Genomic DNA, 20167 nt, shown 5'->3' on the forward strand with positions numbered 1-20167 from the left:
GTTGCAGAGCAGACAAAGGCAGCAGCCCTCAGTGCGTCTGTTCATCTGCTGGCTCCTTAAAAGACGGAAAGGGAGAGAAAGAACGTGGATTTTTCTTTTATATTCCCTGCTTTTGTACAGAGGGAGCTGCTGGTGTGAGGAATTACCACACATGCGCTTTTTTGTGTAGTTTATCATCCAGAGGATTTTTGGATGTGTGCTTTTTTTCATAAATTGCTAAATTTTGAGGAAATCCGTGGACTTGCAAAGAGAAGAAGCATACATTAAGTGTGTGTTTTGCATTAATTCTGACATATCTTGCCTGCCTTTACGGTTTATTTCCTGACTTGTGCTGGTGGTGGTGGTGGTGAAGCCGGGGCAGGCATGGCCCAGCAGGCAGGCATGGGGGTGACCCACCAGGACACCCTGGCAGTGCCCCCCATGCCCAAACACTCCGGCTTGAATGAAGACCTGGTGAAGATCCTGCGGGAGAACCTGCTGCAGCCAGAGAGGCCACGAGGACATCGGCGGTCGCCCTCCTCCATCTCCCCACGCCTTTCCCCGCGCAACTCGCCGCGACTGCTTCGCCGCATGATGCTCAACAACAACATCCACAAACAGAGGCGCTTCACTGTTGCACACACATGGTGAGACTTTGATGGGCAGGTAGCGGCATGAAGCCTGGCTATTGTCATTGTTGTGTGTGTGTGTAGGCGGTTGCATAGATGAATACGGAACTGGAAAGGCATATAAAGTGCATATGCTTGTTTGTCTTTTGTCAGACAACCTGTGGTTTAAACCACACCTGTGGCAAACTTTCAAGGTCGGGACTGTGTTTGTTGAATTCTGTGTGCAAGGGAGGTGGCGGAGAGATAAGCCATTTGAGTAATTAAACTTTGTTTGCGGTTTAACCCGAATGCTTTGCTGTTGCAGAGAAATGGAAGTGTGCATGTGCAAATTTTCCTTGTAAGTTATTCATAAAATCTCATAGGAAACCTTTTTCTTACCTTTTTAGATAATGAGTTTCTCTCTTGCGCTCTCTTTCTCTCTGTCCAGCTTAATCTCCATTTCTGTCTCTCTTCCCCCTGTGTGTCTGTTACCCATTCTTACTCCTCTCAATCCCCCTATCTTCCTCTGCTCTCCCTCCCCCTGTTCTATCATTTATTGTACCTCTGTGTCACATACAATAGAGCATATCTGAAGATACCTTGAGATATACCCCAAAGCTGTAGGTAGCCATCCATCACTATATTTCTACCTTCCTTCTGTGGTTTTCTCTCCACACCTGCCTGCCTGCAGTTTTTGACTATTAATTAGTCTTCTATTCCTGGCTGTCTATCAGCCTCTGTTGCACTCGCCCACGCCTCATCCCCTCCCTTTATCTCATATATATTCCCCATCCCCCCCTGCAACTCTTGCCTCCTTCCTACTCTCATTTTTCCCTCCCCTTTACCAATTACATTTTTTCCTAATATCTCCAGCCCCCCTCCCCAACACCCTGCATTCTAGTCTCCTTCACCATTTTTTACGAGTCATCTCTCTTTCTCTTCACTCTCCCAATTTCTTGTGTCCCACTTCCGCTGCTCCCAATCTCTTCCATTACACACCTCCCTTCTGGCATCTGGATCGTGCTGATGATGTAATTGAAAAATGCACACATCCACACACACATTCATGTATCAGTAATTCTTTAACTGCTACTTCCCAGTTCTCTTCGTATACCTTATGGTGTGTTATTGCTCAATTTTTGATTTAATACAGCTGCTTTTGGGTTTCATTTAATATTCTTCTCTCAGTCTCACTTCACATTTTCTTTTAATTCCCCAGTGTCCCATTTTGTGTCATCCATCTTTCCTCTGCTCTTTTACATTTATAACTTCTCGTCTCCACTTCTTTTCTTTTCCCTTTGTATAACTGATAGGACTAATAGCTCAGGGATTTATATAGTACATCTTTTGGCTCCCATAGCTTTATGTTATTTAAAGGTACACTGTTTCCTGTGTGTCTATAATTTACATTTTATGAATTAATCATCTGCATGCAGAATTATAGTATGCCTGTGTGTGTGTGTACGTGCGAATGTGATGGGTTTTATGTGTTTGTTAATTCAGATTATGCAATTTGACACACTATCTCCATCGTTGTGCTGTTTTAAGTAGAACGCAATTCGTGTCAGTTCCATATTAAGAAGCAGAAACACTTTCATTCTTGAGATGGGTTTTCCCTGTTGGTATGACACTGAACCTTGTCATCAGCACAACAGTGGGCCAAGTGAGCCTGGTTTTCAAGAAGTCACACTTGTTAAGTTACTGCAACTGATGGAAATAGCAAGGGTGAAGAGAACTAGTGGCACTGGTGACATGACGGTACATTAGTTAGAAATCAATAAAAGCCATGATTACAAAAAGAAAAAAAAGACTTCTTATCAAATTCTGTCATGATATTCACATGACGGATGTGCACATATGGGAGATCTTCAGGTCATTCTTGTATGGGGTCTTGTATTAATCATTAAAATAGTGCCCAGTAAAAGCTTGGATTACTGCTGAAGATTCACACCTGCTCCCTCTGGGAGATCTACTGTTGATGTGCTTTTTAGAATGACTTTGTAATATCCAGTTGTCTCAGGGACCTCTAAACACCCCATTCATGTACCCCTGCAGACCTGTGCTGTATATACAGTAGTATGCATGTAATTAAATACTGTTTCAAAAGAACAATGTAGGCATTATTTAATCTCGTTATGAAGAATTGTTTGAAAATACCAAACCTACAGAGAATTCATTCTGCTTTCATTAATGTCTGTATAGCCAAATCCAACCAGAGATGTTGCCCCAGGGCTACTGCAATCCCATAAAAATTTAAAACATTAAATTATTTTTTAATTAAATAGTCACACTGCAACTGTATCCTGAGCTATCTTTAGAGATGTCCTAAACCATAGCTACTCACCAGAGACTGACAATGCAGTGACAACATTGTTTCAGTACAAACTACATCAGCCAGACTGGTATTATTTTTTCACTTTTTTTAAATTAGGTTTGGGACAGATATTGGGACAAACATTGAGTTTGTAGTGCAGAGCCAATTAGATTATATTAATTACATTGTGGCTCCAAAGACTGCAAGTAGGATTATTTCAGAATCAGAATCAGAAATACCTTATTGATCCCTGCAGGGAAATTGCTTTGCTACAATTGCTCCATTGCTCAACAAGATAAAAACTACTATGAAATGAAATAACAGTAATATTAATTAATAAAGAATAAGAACATAGAAAAAATGTACCATGTCTGTTTGCACAAAGTAATGTGAGAGGTAGAATCACTTTATGTACAAAAGTGCTAAAATGGAAACATGAAAAGTAGGTTAACAATAATTTAACTATAAATTAACTGTAATGTGTCAAGGCAAACTGAATGAAAAGTGTAATATGGGTCAACAGTAAAATTAACAGAAGTTTAACAGGAGATGTAGATACACAGAAGAAAGTAGCATAATTTATAGTAATTTAATTGTAAGTTAGCCGTAGTGGCAGTAGGAAGTTATAAAAATTGTTCAACTTCAGCAGAAATTGGACGGACATAGGAAGGAAAGGATCTCCTGTGGCATTCAGTGGAGCACCCTGGCTCAATGTGCTCCTCTGGTTAAGAGAACACTGTGTAGAGGGTTGTAACCATGTTCCATGGTGGAAAAGGACTGCGACTACACGCAGAGGGTCCAGTTCCAACCCCAGGACTGAGTCTGCCTTCTGAATATTTGTTGAGTCTGTTGGTGTAGGCAACCCTCAGGCTTCTGCCCTAGCAGACCATAGTGTAGAAGATGGTGCTGGCCACCGTAGACTCATAAAACATCTGCAGCATGGTGCCACAAACCTTAAAGGACTAGAGCCTCAGCAGGCTAGCTGACTCTGGCCCTTCTTGTAGAGAGCTGGCTCAGTCCAGTTTGCTGTCCAAGTAGACACCCAGGTATTTGTACTGTAACATCTCCAACATCTCTCCCCTAATGAGAATAGTAGTCCTGAATCTACTGAAGTCCACCATTAGCTATTTTGCTCTGCAGATGTTTAGCTGCTGGTAGTTCAGCTCACACTAGTCAACAAAACTTTCTGATACTCTGACTAGGGCTGTCACACAAGTCACGGTTCGGTACGTACCTCGGTATGGGGGTCACGGTTCGGTACGGGTACGGAAAACAAAAAATCACATGTATTTCATTTATTATTCATTTATTTTGAAGAGACACCAATTGACTGCAAAATAAGAAACGGGAGGTCCACCCATCAGCTTGTGCAGTAGGCAGCTCATGCTCCACCACTGCTCGTGCATGCTTGTAAATGGCAGGGACCACAGACTGGCTGACGTGTGCACGGGATGGGACACTGTAGCATGGGCGCATAGTTGTTGATATGTATATGCCAATTGCTTCTGTGATGTTTTTGGCCTTGTCAGTGTTAATGTCAAGAGGTGGCTTAAAAGCAGCAGGGATAAGTTGTTGCACCAAAGACGTTTTTTCCTCGAACCAGTGACGGATATGGGGTGATGCCGTTTAATGTGGGTTAGCATGTTTGAGGTGTTTCCAGCGACATACCGCACCTTAGTGAAACATCGTCGGCAAAAAGTCTTTGTCCGGTCCACCACTTGTATGCCTTCACCATTATATTGTACTGGGAAGCCAAAGTGCTTCTTGCCTGTCCTTTTTTGTAACTACTACTACTTCTTCTGTAATGACTGTTTCTGGCAGCTTTTAGGCTCATTACCACCACCTGGATTAAAGTGAGGACTTGACTTTTTAAAAATCGCACTCAGACTGCGTGCACCAAACCGTGACGCCCGTACGGTGACGGTTCAGGACGAATACAAATACCGTTACACCCCAAACTCTGACACATCTTCTTCACTGATGCATCCAACAACTGAGAGCTTCTGTAGGTGGCAGGTCTGGTTCATAATTGATAAAGCTGTTTCGGGGGATTTTTTTGCTTAAATCAAAGAGTAAAATAAAGCTACACTATCCTTTAAAACGTTGGTTTTACATTTCTCAACGTTTCAAAAATGCCAATAGTTAATACTCACTGTAGTGTTTATCCTTGGCTCCAATTTCCTGGTTTCCACTCACACATTCTTCACAGTCAATGTTTCATGCTTTTTGGTTTCACCCGAGTATACTGGAGAAAACATCTCTGTAGATGAGATATTTGACTCCCCATGTCTATGAAATCTGAATATAAATGTACATTTTATTAGAAACAAGTCAATATATCCTGACTTTGACTGTTGGGGTGGAAGGAGAGCAGTAGGAGGAAAAGACTGATAAGAAAGAACAATGACCACTTAATCACTGTGACTTGTTGGCCATGTACCTTTTGTTGTTCCTTGACATTTGAAAAAACAAGTGGCAGACAGAATATCAGACAGAGATAAACTGTGGGAGGTTAGGAGAGAAAAAACTGCTGTGTTTGCGTATACATGTGTGTGAGCAAGGGAACGGCAGAGAAACTATTTGTAAGAGAGAGACAGACCATCAAATGGCTGTAAGCAGTCGGGAGGTTGACAACTGCAGTGTAATTTACTCCAATCACCTCCTCATTGTTTTACAGCTGCAGGGAATCGCAGGGCTGCTGCGCTGTAAATCTTGTGACATACACAGCCCTCAGTGGCTCCACTCCACACTTCATTAACAAGACAATCTTTCTCTACGGACCGATTGGACTGATGTACTGCTTTGCTGTTTTTACAGGCGTGACACCATGAAAACCATACACAAATTGTTTTACAATTACTCTGAGAATGCTTTAGAAAACACATCCCAAGTGTTGATGGGCTTCTCTATTCCAAAGGACTCTGTTTGGACGTAATTATTGGCAAAGACATACTGCAAAGAAGGTTTTTGGGGGATTTAATGGATTATAATGATTTGTAGAGTTCAAAGCAAAAAGGTTTCGTCTCATACACACAACAAACAGTTCCAGTTGTTGACAAAATGTGATGATGCTATCATAGATTTTTTTTATATCTGTAAATATTTGAGTGGGGGCTTAATTTGGCTGAGAGGATTTTAAGTGGAGTGTGGTAGTTCTTATTCAATTGTTGCCAGTGTTATTACACCCTAAGCTGCACAGCTACCTCCAGTAGCAGCATTAGTAAGGCTTCTGTATGGAATTAACATCAGTTTCTGCAGACTTGGGTGTGTTGACAACAGACTAAGGACTTAGCATTATATAGTGCCTCGCAATAAAGAGATATTTTAGGGTTTGAGTTGTTTACTGTTTTTTAACAATAGCTAAGGCATATTAGCACTGCCATAGTTGGAAAGATGCAGTCATTATTTGAGTGGGATTGAAGTAGTTTAAATAGATTTTCAGCTTCCACTAATTGCTAGAGACACAGTAGTTGCTAATACTTATATATTGAATTAACTCTTTTTTTGTATGTATAGTTTCCACAACTTTCTTTCATACTGAAACATTCATTTCATTCATACCAGTTTACCACACCTTCTGACATGTGACACAGTATGGCAAAGGGTTAATTACTTTCAATAGTCTTTTCAGCTCCATAATGACTGTGTTGACAGTGCCTGACATAGCTTAAAGGTGGGTGATAAGGAAAAATATCATAAAATTACATAAAACACAAACAGTTCCATAAATAAATAAGAACATGTGTGCAGAGCTGGATTAAAAAATATTGACAATCTATTTGGCCTTGTTTAAAATTGATATTGCAGGGGAAATCCAAACTAACAGTTTAATTAAATTTCACAGCTCAAAAGGAAAGGTGATGTTGTGTGGAAATGTTGGTGTATTGTTTTTCGGACAACTAGGAGGATGTGAACCTTTTTTTTTAAAAAAAAAGGGCACAACACAGTAGACAGAAGTTAGTGCCAGCAACCCAGCTGTCAGTCTAACATGATGTGCAGCAAATTAGCAGCATAAAAACTACTGTAGATTTCACCAGAAGATTAGAGATGTGTTTCAAGGCACTTGCAATGAAGATGCAATTACCTGTTAGCCTCCTGCTAGCAGACTACTGAACTGATGCCATGTTCACTGTAGCATGATCTCTCTGTAAAGGCTGACCGTGGAGACCTTTCAATCGTTCACAATCTAATAATGTCATATTGCACACCCCTAAGATAGCTTTTATTGAATAAAGGCCTCTGCATGTGCACATGTGAGAAGACATGATTGAAAAATAACCTCACACAAAGTTAATCATTGATTGCTCTCAGCTCAACAAAAGCACTTTACTTAACACAACAAGGGTGGAACGGTGTACTCTCACCTTGACATGACGGACAGACTGACACTCCGTTTATGTATTCTTTCCACCAGAATAACTATGTTGATATCCTGTTTTGAACTTTCCTCTTCACTGACCCTGAGGTATTTTTAATACTGTTGCACAACACTGTCTGATACTGCATTGCAACAGAGCAAGTGTCTACTTTATGTAACAGGAGAGGGGGATCTCATCGAAGGGAGAACAGGTGGCTCCGACTGGTGTGTCTGATGATGATGGTGCTTCTGCTCTGGCCAGAATTTTGTTGAGGATTGCTGGAGGGTTGTAGACATGATGAATGATGGATAGCTGGATAAATTAATGATGATTGATGGTTGGGTACATGCAGAAAGGGTGTCAGCAGGGCAGAGGAGAGAGTGAATGTAGGAGTGGAGGATGTCAAGCTAAACGCAGCGGTGCTAATCTAGGCGGTAGACTCTCTACTTCTCACTTGGATTTATCGTCATCTCTCCCTGCATTTCTTTCCAACTTTCTCTTTAAGACAAATGATGGACTTCCTCTAGTAACTTTCAAGGTTTCACAGTTGTTTCCAAGTACTTTCAGTTCTACCTCTTCTGTATATCTACATATAATTATGGCTATAATTATGTTAAGAAAAACATGTTTGTCAAAGTTGTACACTGTGTCAGAAAGGCTTTGTGATTACAATATACTGTATTTTATTTGAGATTTATCATCAGTAGAAGAGATGATATAATAATCAATAATTTGATGGTTAGAAAATTAATGCACCATAAATTTGAGAAAATATTAATCATTTCAGCCATTTATAAAAATCAGGTTTTTTTCCCTTCTCAATGTGAGGAGTTTTTTTTAGAAACAATAATAGCTGAATATCTTTGGTTTGTGGATTGTTGGATGACAAAAAAAAAAATGTCACCTTGGGCTGCAAGAAATTATAAGTGAAACAGCAGATTCATTGATAATGAAAAATAATTGTAAGTCCTAATCAATACAGACTGTGAAGATGAAAATATAATTTCTTCACAGTTAATAATACGTAGCTTCAAGTAGGGGTGTGACGAGATCTCGTGGCATTAAGGGACGCACCAAAAAAAAAAAAGAGAAAAAGATGATCGGATTTCTATCGCTCATTTGCACGTCATGTCTTCTTTTTAATAATATCACGTGTGGATCATGAACCTTGTTACAGCTTCTACCTGCTGAGAAGTATGAGATGAGGAGAGGAGCAGTAGTAAGTTGACCTCAGGTCTCTACACTGAGAGCTTCAAGTAGGAGGAGCGGAAGAATCTAGTGCAGCCAAAATTATAACACAATTTATATGTTGTTCTACTTGTGCAATTTACTTTTAGTTCTGTGTTTTTTTATTAGCAATATGTTATAATTTGTGATAATGGGATTTTTATTTAATTTATATTTATGTATTAGAATTGTTTCTACTCTTTATAATTTACATTTTAGTATTTGTGATTGTATCTAACTTTTGTATTTATGGTTGTTATTTCCATAAATACCAAAATGATCCATCTATAAAATATCTATATGGAGAAATCTTTTACAGTGCTGCATACTGCATATGATAATTATATATTTAGAAAGTAGAACTAAAATGATTCATTATAAGACATTTCAATTTAATTCATGTATTTCCACATTGAAGTTTTCTTAAAAATATAGTTAAAATCTCGTCTCATCTCGATCTCGTGAACCCAATATTGTGTCTCGTCTCGTGAGCTGAGTGTATCGTCACACTCCTACTTTCAAGAGAAGTACAAATATGTTTAAGACGATTTAACAAGTAACACATTTCTATAACAAAAGGCCCAAGTGGCCCAAATATATGATGTGCTTCTCTGTCAACTTCCCTAGCTCATACAAATTAAATAAGATGTGAATCATGTGGTTGGATTCATCACTGACAACACTGACTCTCACAAACCTGTTCCTGGCTCTCAGAACCCTGATACAGCAGCGATTTACTCATCCATGTGTTTACCCCTTAAAAGTGAAGCCCTCTTATTGCCTCCTCAGTGAGTGTCTGCAGTGAGTTTTCAGCCATTTCCAAGTGGCTTTTCCAGGTGCAACAGGACTCTTCAGCTACCTCTGATTGTTGCTATAGATGGCATTTCTATTAATAGTCTGTTCAGCGCCATGTTGCCTGTTGTTTTTTTCACCCTAGACTCCTAGTCCATGCTCCACGACTTCCTAATGTTTGTATTTTTACGATGTATTGTTTTGTTTAGGTAATTACCTTCCATTCCTTTGAGGTGACTGGATTGTAGCTGTCATCCTGCTGTGCAGTAAGGAGGATTCTAGGTTTTATCAGCCCAAACACTGCTCTCTACCCAGGAGAATAGAGTGCCTGTGATTTGCATACATATGAGCATTTCAGCAGTGCTGCTGCTACTGTGCCACCAGTGCTGGCGACATGACACATCAGCACAGTACAGATGTTTGAGATGAAATACAGGCAGATTTGGTCTAAATGAGTTTGAATACATGCACACAAACGTACACTAATAGACACATACATAATGGTCAGGGATGTTAATCGTTGGGAATCTCACGATTTGATTCGATGCAACTCTGCTGCATCGTCTTTGGCTGCATCAACAGTGCAGCAGGGTTGGTTTAAATTGTGTAAGTGCTGCAGTGTGTGTTGGTCAGCCGGCCTCTTTTGTTTCTGCTGGAGTTTGCTGCTCTGCTCTGCCAACCATAGTCTCTGATTAATGGAGTAGAAAGTATTCACAATATACTTCATGTTAATCTCGTAACAATAATTATCTAGTCATTAAATAAAAAATGCTTGTAATCATCTGTCTTTTTTGAAGATGAACTACAAGATAACTCTTTCATGCTGTCGACTGTCCAGATGCTGCACTGCCCAACCCAGTTGAGTTCCACCTTCTTTTCTTTTTGGATTTGATAAAAATGCAAAAAATGTCTTTTACATTTTTTAATCGATTCAGAATCATAGGAGATAAGAATCAAGATTGTTATGTGACTTCCTTTTTTTTCACCCACCCTATTAGAGATTTACACAGGACCTTCGCTATACAGTATGACTCAGCTTTAACTTTGCATTCCGTACTAGTGGCCAAGTCAGTGTTGGCTGAGATGAATAAGAAATCTGAGATATATAACTGTGTGACTGAGAGAGACTGTGAAAGAGAGAAGAATGGGGAGTAACGTGAGAGGGGATGGTGGATGAATTTTCAAGTTTTATATTCAGGAAAGGTATTTTGGATTCCACCAACTGTATTTGTCTTTTACTCCAGTATGCTGTGTGCCAAATCATTCACTGATGTCCTTATTCCACTGAAATACAATATGAAACATTTGCAATTACGATAAATTATCCTCAGCCTTTTTATTTCAAAAAGCATAAATTAATTATTAACTCATTTGACAGCATCTTAAAGTCTCCTGCTTGTATGACACTAACACAATAGGGGAGGCCGAGTGATCTGCTGTGTTGTTATTAAAGTCCTCTTCCACTCAAATGTGTATTTCTTCTTGTTCTTACAGTTTTACAGTATGTTTGGGTTTTAATGTGCAGAGTGATGAATGTGCAGACTTATGATACTAAAAGGCAAATTTCCCATTCATCTGATGAAAGTGGAATGTTTATCTGAGCTTATTAAAAATCCAATTTAATGGGACAGATGAGCATGATTTGTGACATAACCAATAATGTAGTAGTAGTAATAGTAGTAGTAGTAGTATCATTATTATTAATGATCTAACATTTAGAAAAACAAATTAGACAGTTGTGAAGCGATTCAGAATCTTAGGAGATGAGACACAAAATTCTTATATGAATCTTCTTTTTTCCCCATCCACCCCTAATTATTCTATGCTGAGCTTCTACAAAAGTTGAATTATGCCAAAAATTAAAATCATTGAAAAGAAATTATTCTCTTTCAAACATTTGAAAGGTCAAAATTGATCAAATGCCAATGGACTGCATTTGCTCACAAATTGTAGTCCTTTATGTAAATGTATAATGTTTTGTACTGGTCATTAAACATCCAGAATGTAATTGTGAAACCAACATAAAAACATTCATTTAACTACAAATACATTTGAATATTGTTTCATCTTGAATCTGCTAACTTTGCTTTTATGTCAACTGTCATATTCAATTGACAGCACTATTCTAGTGACACTGTAAAATACTTTGAAGGATGTTTGCAGCTAACCAGGTTTTGAGTAGATTTGTCTGAATCTTTGGGAAATTAGTCTTTACAAAACATCATGCACCCCAGGGTGAAGGTGTCAGGCACTGGTCTCATAGAGTTTTTCTTCAGGAAATGTCTGGACAGTTCAGAGCATCACGGCATGAACACACATCACCACAAATTTGCATCAAATACAGCTAAAGGTGTTTTTTCATCAGTTAGTTGTTATAATAATGAGTTTTATTATTTAAAAAAAACCATTGAACCAATATTATTTCTAATGTATCTCACCATGTGATTGGTCACATAGTTTAGTCCTCAATGTCACATAGCAGCATTTGCAATGCAATTTATTTCAAAAAGGAAAACTTGAAACATTACTTACTAAAAATTTGGAAAAAAGGTAACCTGACGTCCCCATCATATAGAGCCAGATTATTATTATTATTATTATAACCAATCAGACTGATGTGTGTAGAGGTGTATGTGTTTATACTTTAGCAGCCTGGTGCTGTTTTTAGGTGATTAAATGAAGGTAAACATGGTAAGCAACCATGCATAATGGCACTGTGCTATGGCATAGCACTTTCCTAATCTGAGGCTGCAGATTTATTAACATATCAGTCCTGCTGCCTTCAGATACTGAAGAGTTTTGAAGAACTGAAGGAGAAACTTTTCATACAGCATAAAGCAGCTGTGCACAACAGATATTGTAAGAGTCACTCGTATTCATTTATAGATCAATACAGACTGATTTACTGACCTTCCTGCTTTAACCACATTAAATGTTATTTTCTGTGCTGATTTTGTTTGAAGAGTGTTTCATTGAAATAGTTTATTTATATTTCAAGCATTAATCTGTTATTGCAGCATGTTAGCAGTAAGTATTTAGAGTGTTATTGTTGATAAAATCACCAAAGCAGCAGCAGATTGATGTCACACGACAAACAGACGTGGTCAAATTGCAATCAAAATGCAACTGGCTTACAGTAGTTTAAATGTACCTCCCACCAAAGCTGTTAAACAAGTCACAAAATACTATGTTAGTCTGCATGAAAAACATGTATGAACACATTCTATACATGTATACACAATGAATATTGCATGTGCTGACATCCAAAGGGAAAAGGGAAGAGTTGTAAAGTACTTGTGAAAAAATGTTCAAGTGAATATTTCTAAATTTGTGTATCCTTGGCCTTTCAGCTCAGTCCTACTTCTTCAGCACCATTTTCTTCACATCGTGATTAACAGGCCTGGTGCAATGCCAGATGTAGTCAGGCTCAAATCCATTAGTTGTCAAATTCTGTAACCCTTTTAAAAATGAGTAGGGAGACTAACACTGCCTCTACTTCTGCTAGTAGATCTTTTGCTTTTTCTTACCTGTTAAGTGATGACACCACCCAATTTAAATAGAATTGTCATTTGATGTAGATCCATGTAATCTGAGTTCAGTTCAGCAGGTGCACGCTGCACTCAAATAAAGGGTTACAGGCATATTGATAATTATTTCCTTCCAACAGGTCCAGACACATGAAGGTGTTTTACCAGTGGTTACTGCGCTACCAGATTTAATTAAATGATGATTGGAATGAATCTGGGTTGAAGAGGCCACAGCTGCAGGGCGTCATCAAAGGCCTTTTGATATGTTGATATCTTTTTGATTCAACAGAATGACTGGAAGATTCTGCCAGTGCTTGCTCCAAAATGTCAGCCATTCATGACTTTTTTATTATTTAATTTGAATATTTAATTTGTATTTATGTCATTGGCTACATTCATTTACAGGTTTTAGTTTCTCTGCAATACACAAGATTAATAGGTTATGAGTGTTAGTGGAATAGGGCTTACAGATGCAGAATGGATATAATGAGAGGATGTTGTAGGATATTTTAGTACTATTTTTACAGCACATTTGAGTTGTTTTATGACTCACTTAATCAGCGAGGAACATGAGAAAGTAATTTCACCACATACAGTAAATAAGGTGTCTGAGGTCTAATTTGTGAACTGTCTCTACTCTGCATTCCTTCTCTCCATTCTTCCTTCTCATGTCCCCCACACCACCTTCTCACACTCTTTCTTTTGTTCTCTTGCTTGCACCTTCATTATGTTCAGCTGTGTTTTATTTCTGCTGATTTCGCCAGCAGAACTTTGACTTGATTGCTTAGGGAGAATTCAGTTACTGATTAGGGGGACGCTCTGATAAATGCAGCTGCACCAGAGCCTCAACAGAATAGCCTGAGGATGGAGAGGTTAGAAAATGAGTGCCAATGTGAGGGGAAGTTTTTAATAGCTATGAGTGTGTTTGTAATGGACTGCAGATGGGCATGCACTCTTTTGCGCACATATCTGATGTAGCCACCGAAGAGTTTGAGAGGCACTAGCTAAATTTCAGTCTCTTTTCACAGATCCATTCTCACAACGGTGAAGATTGTCGTAATCACAGAGAGAAAGAAAAAAAAAAGTTCACAATTCAAAATGATGGTTGGACGTGGCCTGAAACTTTCATTATCATTTTCCCTGAGAGAGACTTATTAGCCTGAGGTGAGATCCATTAATGATACATGGCTACGGTAAATCCATTGGTCATGTCTGATTGTAGTTGGCAGGCTCAGCTCATTAAAGAATAATTGAAAGTATAACCCTCTCAAGTCATTATGCGTATTTTTCTGTACTAAGACACCATTAGTTTAAGGCCTTTTTAGGTCAGTCTTAATTCACACATGCAAAAACACGAAACCTGCACTTCTTCTCTATAATTGGCCTCAGTGAAAAAAAGAAGCCATGGATATAGTGTACAGAGATAAAGTACAGGGGATTGTTAGGGCAGGCAGATAGAAATCTTTAGAGTCCATCTGTTTCTTTTTACATGGCTGCTGCAATATGCATTGACATATTGCAAAAGGAAAGGTAATAATAATATAATAATAATAAATACTTTATTTTTGGATAGGGACAATGCACATTGATGAGCATCGATATTTAAACATCTCTGTAAACATGCCAGATTATAGCAAAGTTGCTCATTTGCATCCGTAGTCCCAAGTGAATAAATAAAAAGAATACAAATAGAAGAGACAGCAAATAAATAGATAAAATACAAATAGAAGAGACAATACACACAGCACAATACAATACACAATCAAAAGGATACCAGATCCAGACAGGATATAACAAGTAATAAAAATGAATGTTCAGTTAGTCTCAAGTCCAGTTAGTGGTCGCACTTTTGATTAGATTTGATCCGTTGTTTAGGTAAGATGTGTATGTACAGTAGACTTATAATATTTATATGTTATGCTAGTGGTATTATCCTCTAGAGGGTCGCAGGGGAGCTGAAGCCAATCTTACTGTAGCTGATACTGGGCAAGAGGCAGGATATGACCTCGACAGGTTTCCAGTCAATCACAGGGTTAATGTATAGTATAGAGACAGACAACCATTCAGATTCCATTCATGGGCAATTTAGAGTCATCAATTAATCTAAAATATGAGTGTTTGATTTTTTTATGTTCCAATGATTGATGCAGTGCCATAAAGAATTTAATCTTTATCACAACGATGAGAAAAATGTTGTGATATGCCAGTTAAAGAATGTACAGTGGATCTCTGGATAGGAAATGATGCCCTAAAGAAATGTTATCTTTAAAAAAAAAAAAAGGGAAAAAAAAGTCTGTCCTTGTTGAGAAAGTCGTGAAAATATTTAGCCTTTTCTCTACATTCTTCTCTACATCCTTCTCTACACTGCTCTCTCACTCTTTATTTTCCTCTGGCTACTGCTCACACAATAACTATTCTGTCCTCATCTTATATCAGCTTTTCAAGGTTTGGTCTGATATTGAAGAGCCACATACAATGACATTGTACAGTGTATGGCTCATCTGAGCTATGAGTTTGAAATGTCTTAACGACAAGGTCCTGGCCCTGTTTCATCCTTTTGAATTCAGTCTAATACACTTAACTTTTTGGTGGTCTTAGCTAGATACGTAAGAGGCTTAATTTTGTCATCCATGTAACAATTGCAAAGATCATAAAGGACAGGAAGAGGAAGAAGGACACATATCTTGTATACTCCTGTGACTCCTAGCCTCTTTTTTTCATTGTTGCAGTGTAAAAGAAATCACATTTTGAAACTAACAGGCAACCACTGAGTGACAAGCGAAAATGAGTCTGCAGTCCCTCTACTCTTTCAGTGCGGTCAGTCACAACTCAGACAACATAACTGTTGTCTGTCTGAATGTGGCCTTAGCACAGAGAGACAGCGAGTCCACCTAGCAGTTCTAATGAGTTGCATGTCCAATTAAGATGCAGCTGGCTCCTGTGTTGTGAGAGCCATCCTGTTATTGATGTCATCCCTTGATCATTTTTCACAGCTGCTTCCAATATCCTGTTCTTTATGAGGGTGTGTTTTCATCTTTTATGTGCTCGCATTTGTGTGCGTATGCATGTGCAAATATAGACTCTGCAAATACATCTGGCGGATTCAGCGGTGCCTTTGTGTGTGTTGTGCATTATGTATACACGTCAATTTGTATGTGTGTGCTTCTTTACCAGTTTGTGTCTGTGTGTGTTCTTGTTTGTGTCAGTACCTATCCTGATTACCAGTCTTCTGCTTACTGTCTGACCACTGGGGTGGCCTCCTTTGATTGCATTGATTTAGTGTCGCTGCATGCAGTAATGAAAGACGAAAAATGAACAGCGTGCTCTTGAGTATGAGGTAATTGGCCTGCACCTAGTTTTATCATGGTTCACAGGAGGCATAGGGTGAGACGGAGGGAGGAAAATGGTGGGGTGGGGGACTGTGGAACTAATGCACTGGTGTATGTGTTTACAAGTGTGTGTGTGTTTATGTGACTTATGTGAGAGTCACTCTGCTGTGTTGGGATGATAGACTGCTCAGCATTCAGAGCTTTGGTGTGATGTTCATACTTATGTGTGATGTTAGTTGCAAAATTATCCCAGCCAATTAAACATACAAGTCGGTTTTGATTGCTCATGTTTGGGTCACAGTGATGCTCATGCAATGCTATTGATTCCCTATCTTCAGCAATCTGTAGTTCACTATACATCTAAGTCCTGTTTTGATGCGGTATTTTCCAAAACCCTGTTATAGGACAATAAATTGATCATCAACATGAAATCTGATGTTTTAAGTAATTAAATTTGGTGCAAATAAGAATAATGGAATGGGCCGAGGCTGTATATATAGCTTAATATGAAATTTGGAACAATATTTACACACTGGGTAAATTAATAGTATTTTGTGACTTTACCACATGCATGTCTTAAAGAAGCAAAAATTGAGCTTTGTAGAGCCACATTGCTATGTGGGCCAGATGCTTGAGTGGCAGGTTTATCTCTGAGCAAGCAGATGGTTTGGAGGAATGAATGTTAAGTCTAAGGTGTCATTGAGGAGGAAAAGTTGAGTGGATAAAGAGGGCTGGGAAAAATGCCGTAATTTCCTGTCAGGCTGCCCAGCACCAGGAAAATTAGGAGTGGTGGAGTATTTTCGTTGTCAGAGGAATCCCTAACAACTGACAGAGGAAAGCCTCTAGCCACTGTAGCAATCACACCTTAGTTTGGTCCCAATTCATCCCTACTGTACATTCTATAGGATGCATAAAATAGGGATGCGACTAACAATATACTAATCTACCAATTATTTCTTTCAGTCAGTGATTAATCTTTTTGTAAATTCCCCATAGCTGAAACTGGGCAACTCTCAATTTTGGAACAATAAAAGAGTTTTCTTATATGTCATACCCCAAAGAAAGGGATAGATATTTCCATTTTCATATGCAGTAACACAACGCTATTAGAAAAAATATTCATATATATTATGATATTTGTACTAATAATGTTGTGATTATCTTAGTGAAGAAAAGTGTGTCTTAATGAACCAATGTCCTACATAATACACGCTCTGTTGTATTCTATATTGATATATTTTCAATGGCTTCTCCTGCGCCTTTCAAGATATCTATTTATAGATAAAGATGCATGAGTGTGTTACAGTACCAGCTATGTGCGCCGTGTCTGGTCGCATTAACAAGATCTTTTTTCCGGCTTTTGGGGAGTGTCTGGATATTGACCTGGAGTGAAAGGATTAGTGCAGGTACTTAAAACAGATCACAGACCTCCGATCACCCCTCATGGCTTTAAATGGATGTTCTTGGCCACAGCGACTGTCAACCCACAAGAGAGTGTAAAGATAGGTTATGGGTTCAGGAGTTGCCATGATCCACCGGGTGGTTGTCACAGCACCAATCAGAGACATTTTTCCTCCATATTTCCCCAATGTTTTTCTATATTTCTTTAAAGTGGCATACATTGACTTCACCTCAGATATCACCTATCCCTGCTGAAATCTTTCATCAACATAGGTTTCATAGCTTTCAGGTTGTCATATAATGTACTGTAATGTCTCAGATGGGATTTTTTTACACGTAGAAAATGAACAAATCCACATAGTTTAACCCCTCTTTGCTTAATAAACTTGTATTGGATTGTTTCTTTTCGAAACACATCTTATTACCTGCTGAGTTTTTACAGCAAACTGAACAATGTCTGCTCTTCAATCCCAACGGCTCAGTAGCTTGGCAACATGCACTGCAGTAATGCCCACACATAGTGTAAACAAGGAAACAGGAAACACAGGAAAACAGTTATATCACACATCACCCACAGAACGTACAAACACACTCAACAATGTGCAGTATAGCCAAAAATATATTTTTTGCTGCTTGTATCAGCCATACAAGTGCTTAACAATGTTTTTGCAATGGTAATGGTCATTCGGATGGAATATATATGAAATATCTCACTATTTTTGAGTTTATGAATTATTATATAAATGTTCTGATGTGGGCTGATATTATTGACAAAATATTGAATTGAAATACTATATAGTCTTGCTTCTGGCTCTATGGCAGTTTTTCTAGTGGCAATTTTGTTATTGCAGTGGTGTTTGTAGGTTGAAAATAGTAGAGATGCACCAATTCTGATTTTGGCTGATTTTTTTTTTCTTCTATGAACTATGATTGACAGCACACACACATATTTTTGTAAGTTTTCTTTAATGGAAAATTCTATTTTAAGTTCATAATAAAACATTGTTAATATAAAATATAAAACATGAACACAGTACTTGGTTTTCTAACTACCGTACATGATTTACTTTTTCAGATTGGTGGCCAATTGATGGGTGCATCTATACATAAAGGTTTTTTCTCTGACTCGTAGGCTCTAAATATCAGTGGAGTATTTGTAACACTGGCTTCATTTTCAGTTCTGAGGCAGGAAAGGATTTTACACATTTTTAACAAAAAGGTGTTGTCAGCTATATCTGTATAGATTAATCTCCCTCTGTACCACAAACTGCAGCTGCATCAGTAGAAGAGGAAACTTTTTAAAACTTCCATCATGGCATGAGCATTGGCTGGTTTGGTCCTTAAGTCTTTTTTGATCCCATATGCATCACTGATGATTTTATTATTAGTTCATTTTATTGGATCCTCATCAGCTTCTGCCATAGTAGTTGCCAATCTTCCTCCACATACTAAAAATGGTTTTATCATCCTTATTTGGCTGCATTGATATCATCCATGCAGCAAAGCACAATTTCTCCCAACCTGCATTTACAGCTATGCTTTTAAGCTTTGTGGCATTGTCAGCTTCAGACAGCTAGCAATAAGTGATGACAAGTTACAATGCAAATTCAATCAAATGTTAATTGAATAAAAGATGTCATCACCATTTAGCATCAGAGTGTTTCCATCAGCTTTCATTATGCAAAGCTTTGGTTCTGTACTCTCTTAATTACTCAAAGTGGCTGGCTTTAGGGATATCCCCAAATAACAAATTCAAATTATTCTATGAGAAACTCATAGAATAATCTTGTAATTTAAAAATTGCAAGATCATTGCATCAGGCTATGACTGATGCAATGATCATGTCATACATTTACCCCAAAATGATTTGCAATGCAATGATTTAAAAGGCTGTTAGTAAAACCCCACTTGAATAACGGCTCTTGACAAATGATCAGTCACCTCTAATGGTGTATTTGTTTAATTAGAGCTTTTGTTTTTGATAATGGCTGTTTGTTTTTATGTTTTGTCTTTGTCAGAGTATTTAATGTAACCCTAACATCATTGGGGGAAAAATACAAAATACATTATCATTAAGACTTAAAAATTGTCAAAAGGATGTTATTCTTGTAATTTGAGGAGTCTTTCTAGTGAATTTACACTAGAAAGCCTACATTTTAAAGTGTTTATGATGTTTTATATCCACTGTATGGTACTGGTTTGTCTGCTCTCCCTTGGGTTTCATGGTATAACAGAAAACACATGCTCACACATATAGTACACATCAGGATTCAATGAGCCTCTTAGAAAGCAGAGCTGTTCATTTCAGGAAGGTGTCAGAAGACCTTGTCACATCTGGATTACTCATTGATTTCCAAAAAAAAATGCTTCCGTCGACAGGCCTCTAAAAACATACTCACTGGTTTCCCTGACAACAGGTTGCTAACCTGTATATGAACTCTTTGTGCCAACAGCATTAAGACACTGTTACATGTCCAAGCCTGTTGGAAGGCTTTGTGTTCAAACCCCCTCTGCTTTCTTTGCACTTGTGGAGAGATGACCTTTTCTGAATCGCTGTGTGTCTTCCGTCTTCTTGGCATGAGGTTTGATTGCGTGTCTTGTGAACATATAATCCAGGATGCTTACGCCTCAC

The 20167-nt window shown here is 38.3% G+C and overlaps 1 protein-coding gene across 1 annotated transcript in view; it reads left to right on the forward strand.

Annotated features, from left to right (window-relative positions):
- The first annotated feature begins 354 nt into the window (after positions 1–354).
- Positions 355–20167, forward strand: part of pde4d (phosphodiesterase 4D, cAMP-specific) — a 98250-nt gene continuing 78437 nt past the window's right edge. The window contains exon 1 of the mRNA XM_053325001.1: positions 355–626. Coding sequence (XP_053180976.1) covers positions 364–626 — 263 coding nt within the window. The 5' untranslated portion in view covers positions 355–363. The remainder of the gene's footprint in view (positions 627–20167) is intronic.

The sequence above is a fragment of the Scomber japonicus genome, chromosome 9 (genome assembly GCF_027409825.1).
Source record: "Scomber japonicus isolate fScoJap1 chromosome 9, fScoJap1.pri, whole genome shotgun sequence".
NCBI classification, from domain to species: Eukaryota; Metazoa; Chordata; class Actinopteri; order Scombriformes; family Scombridae; genus Scomber; species Scomber japonicus.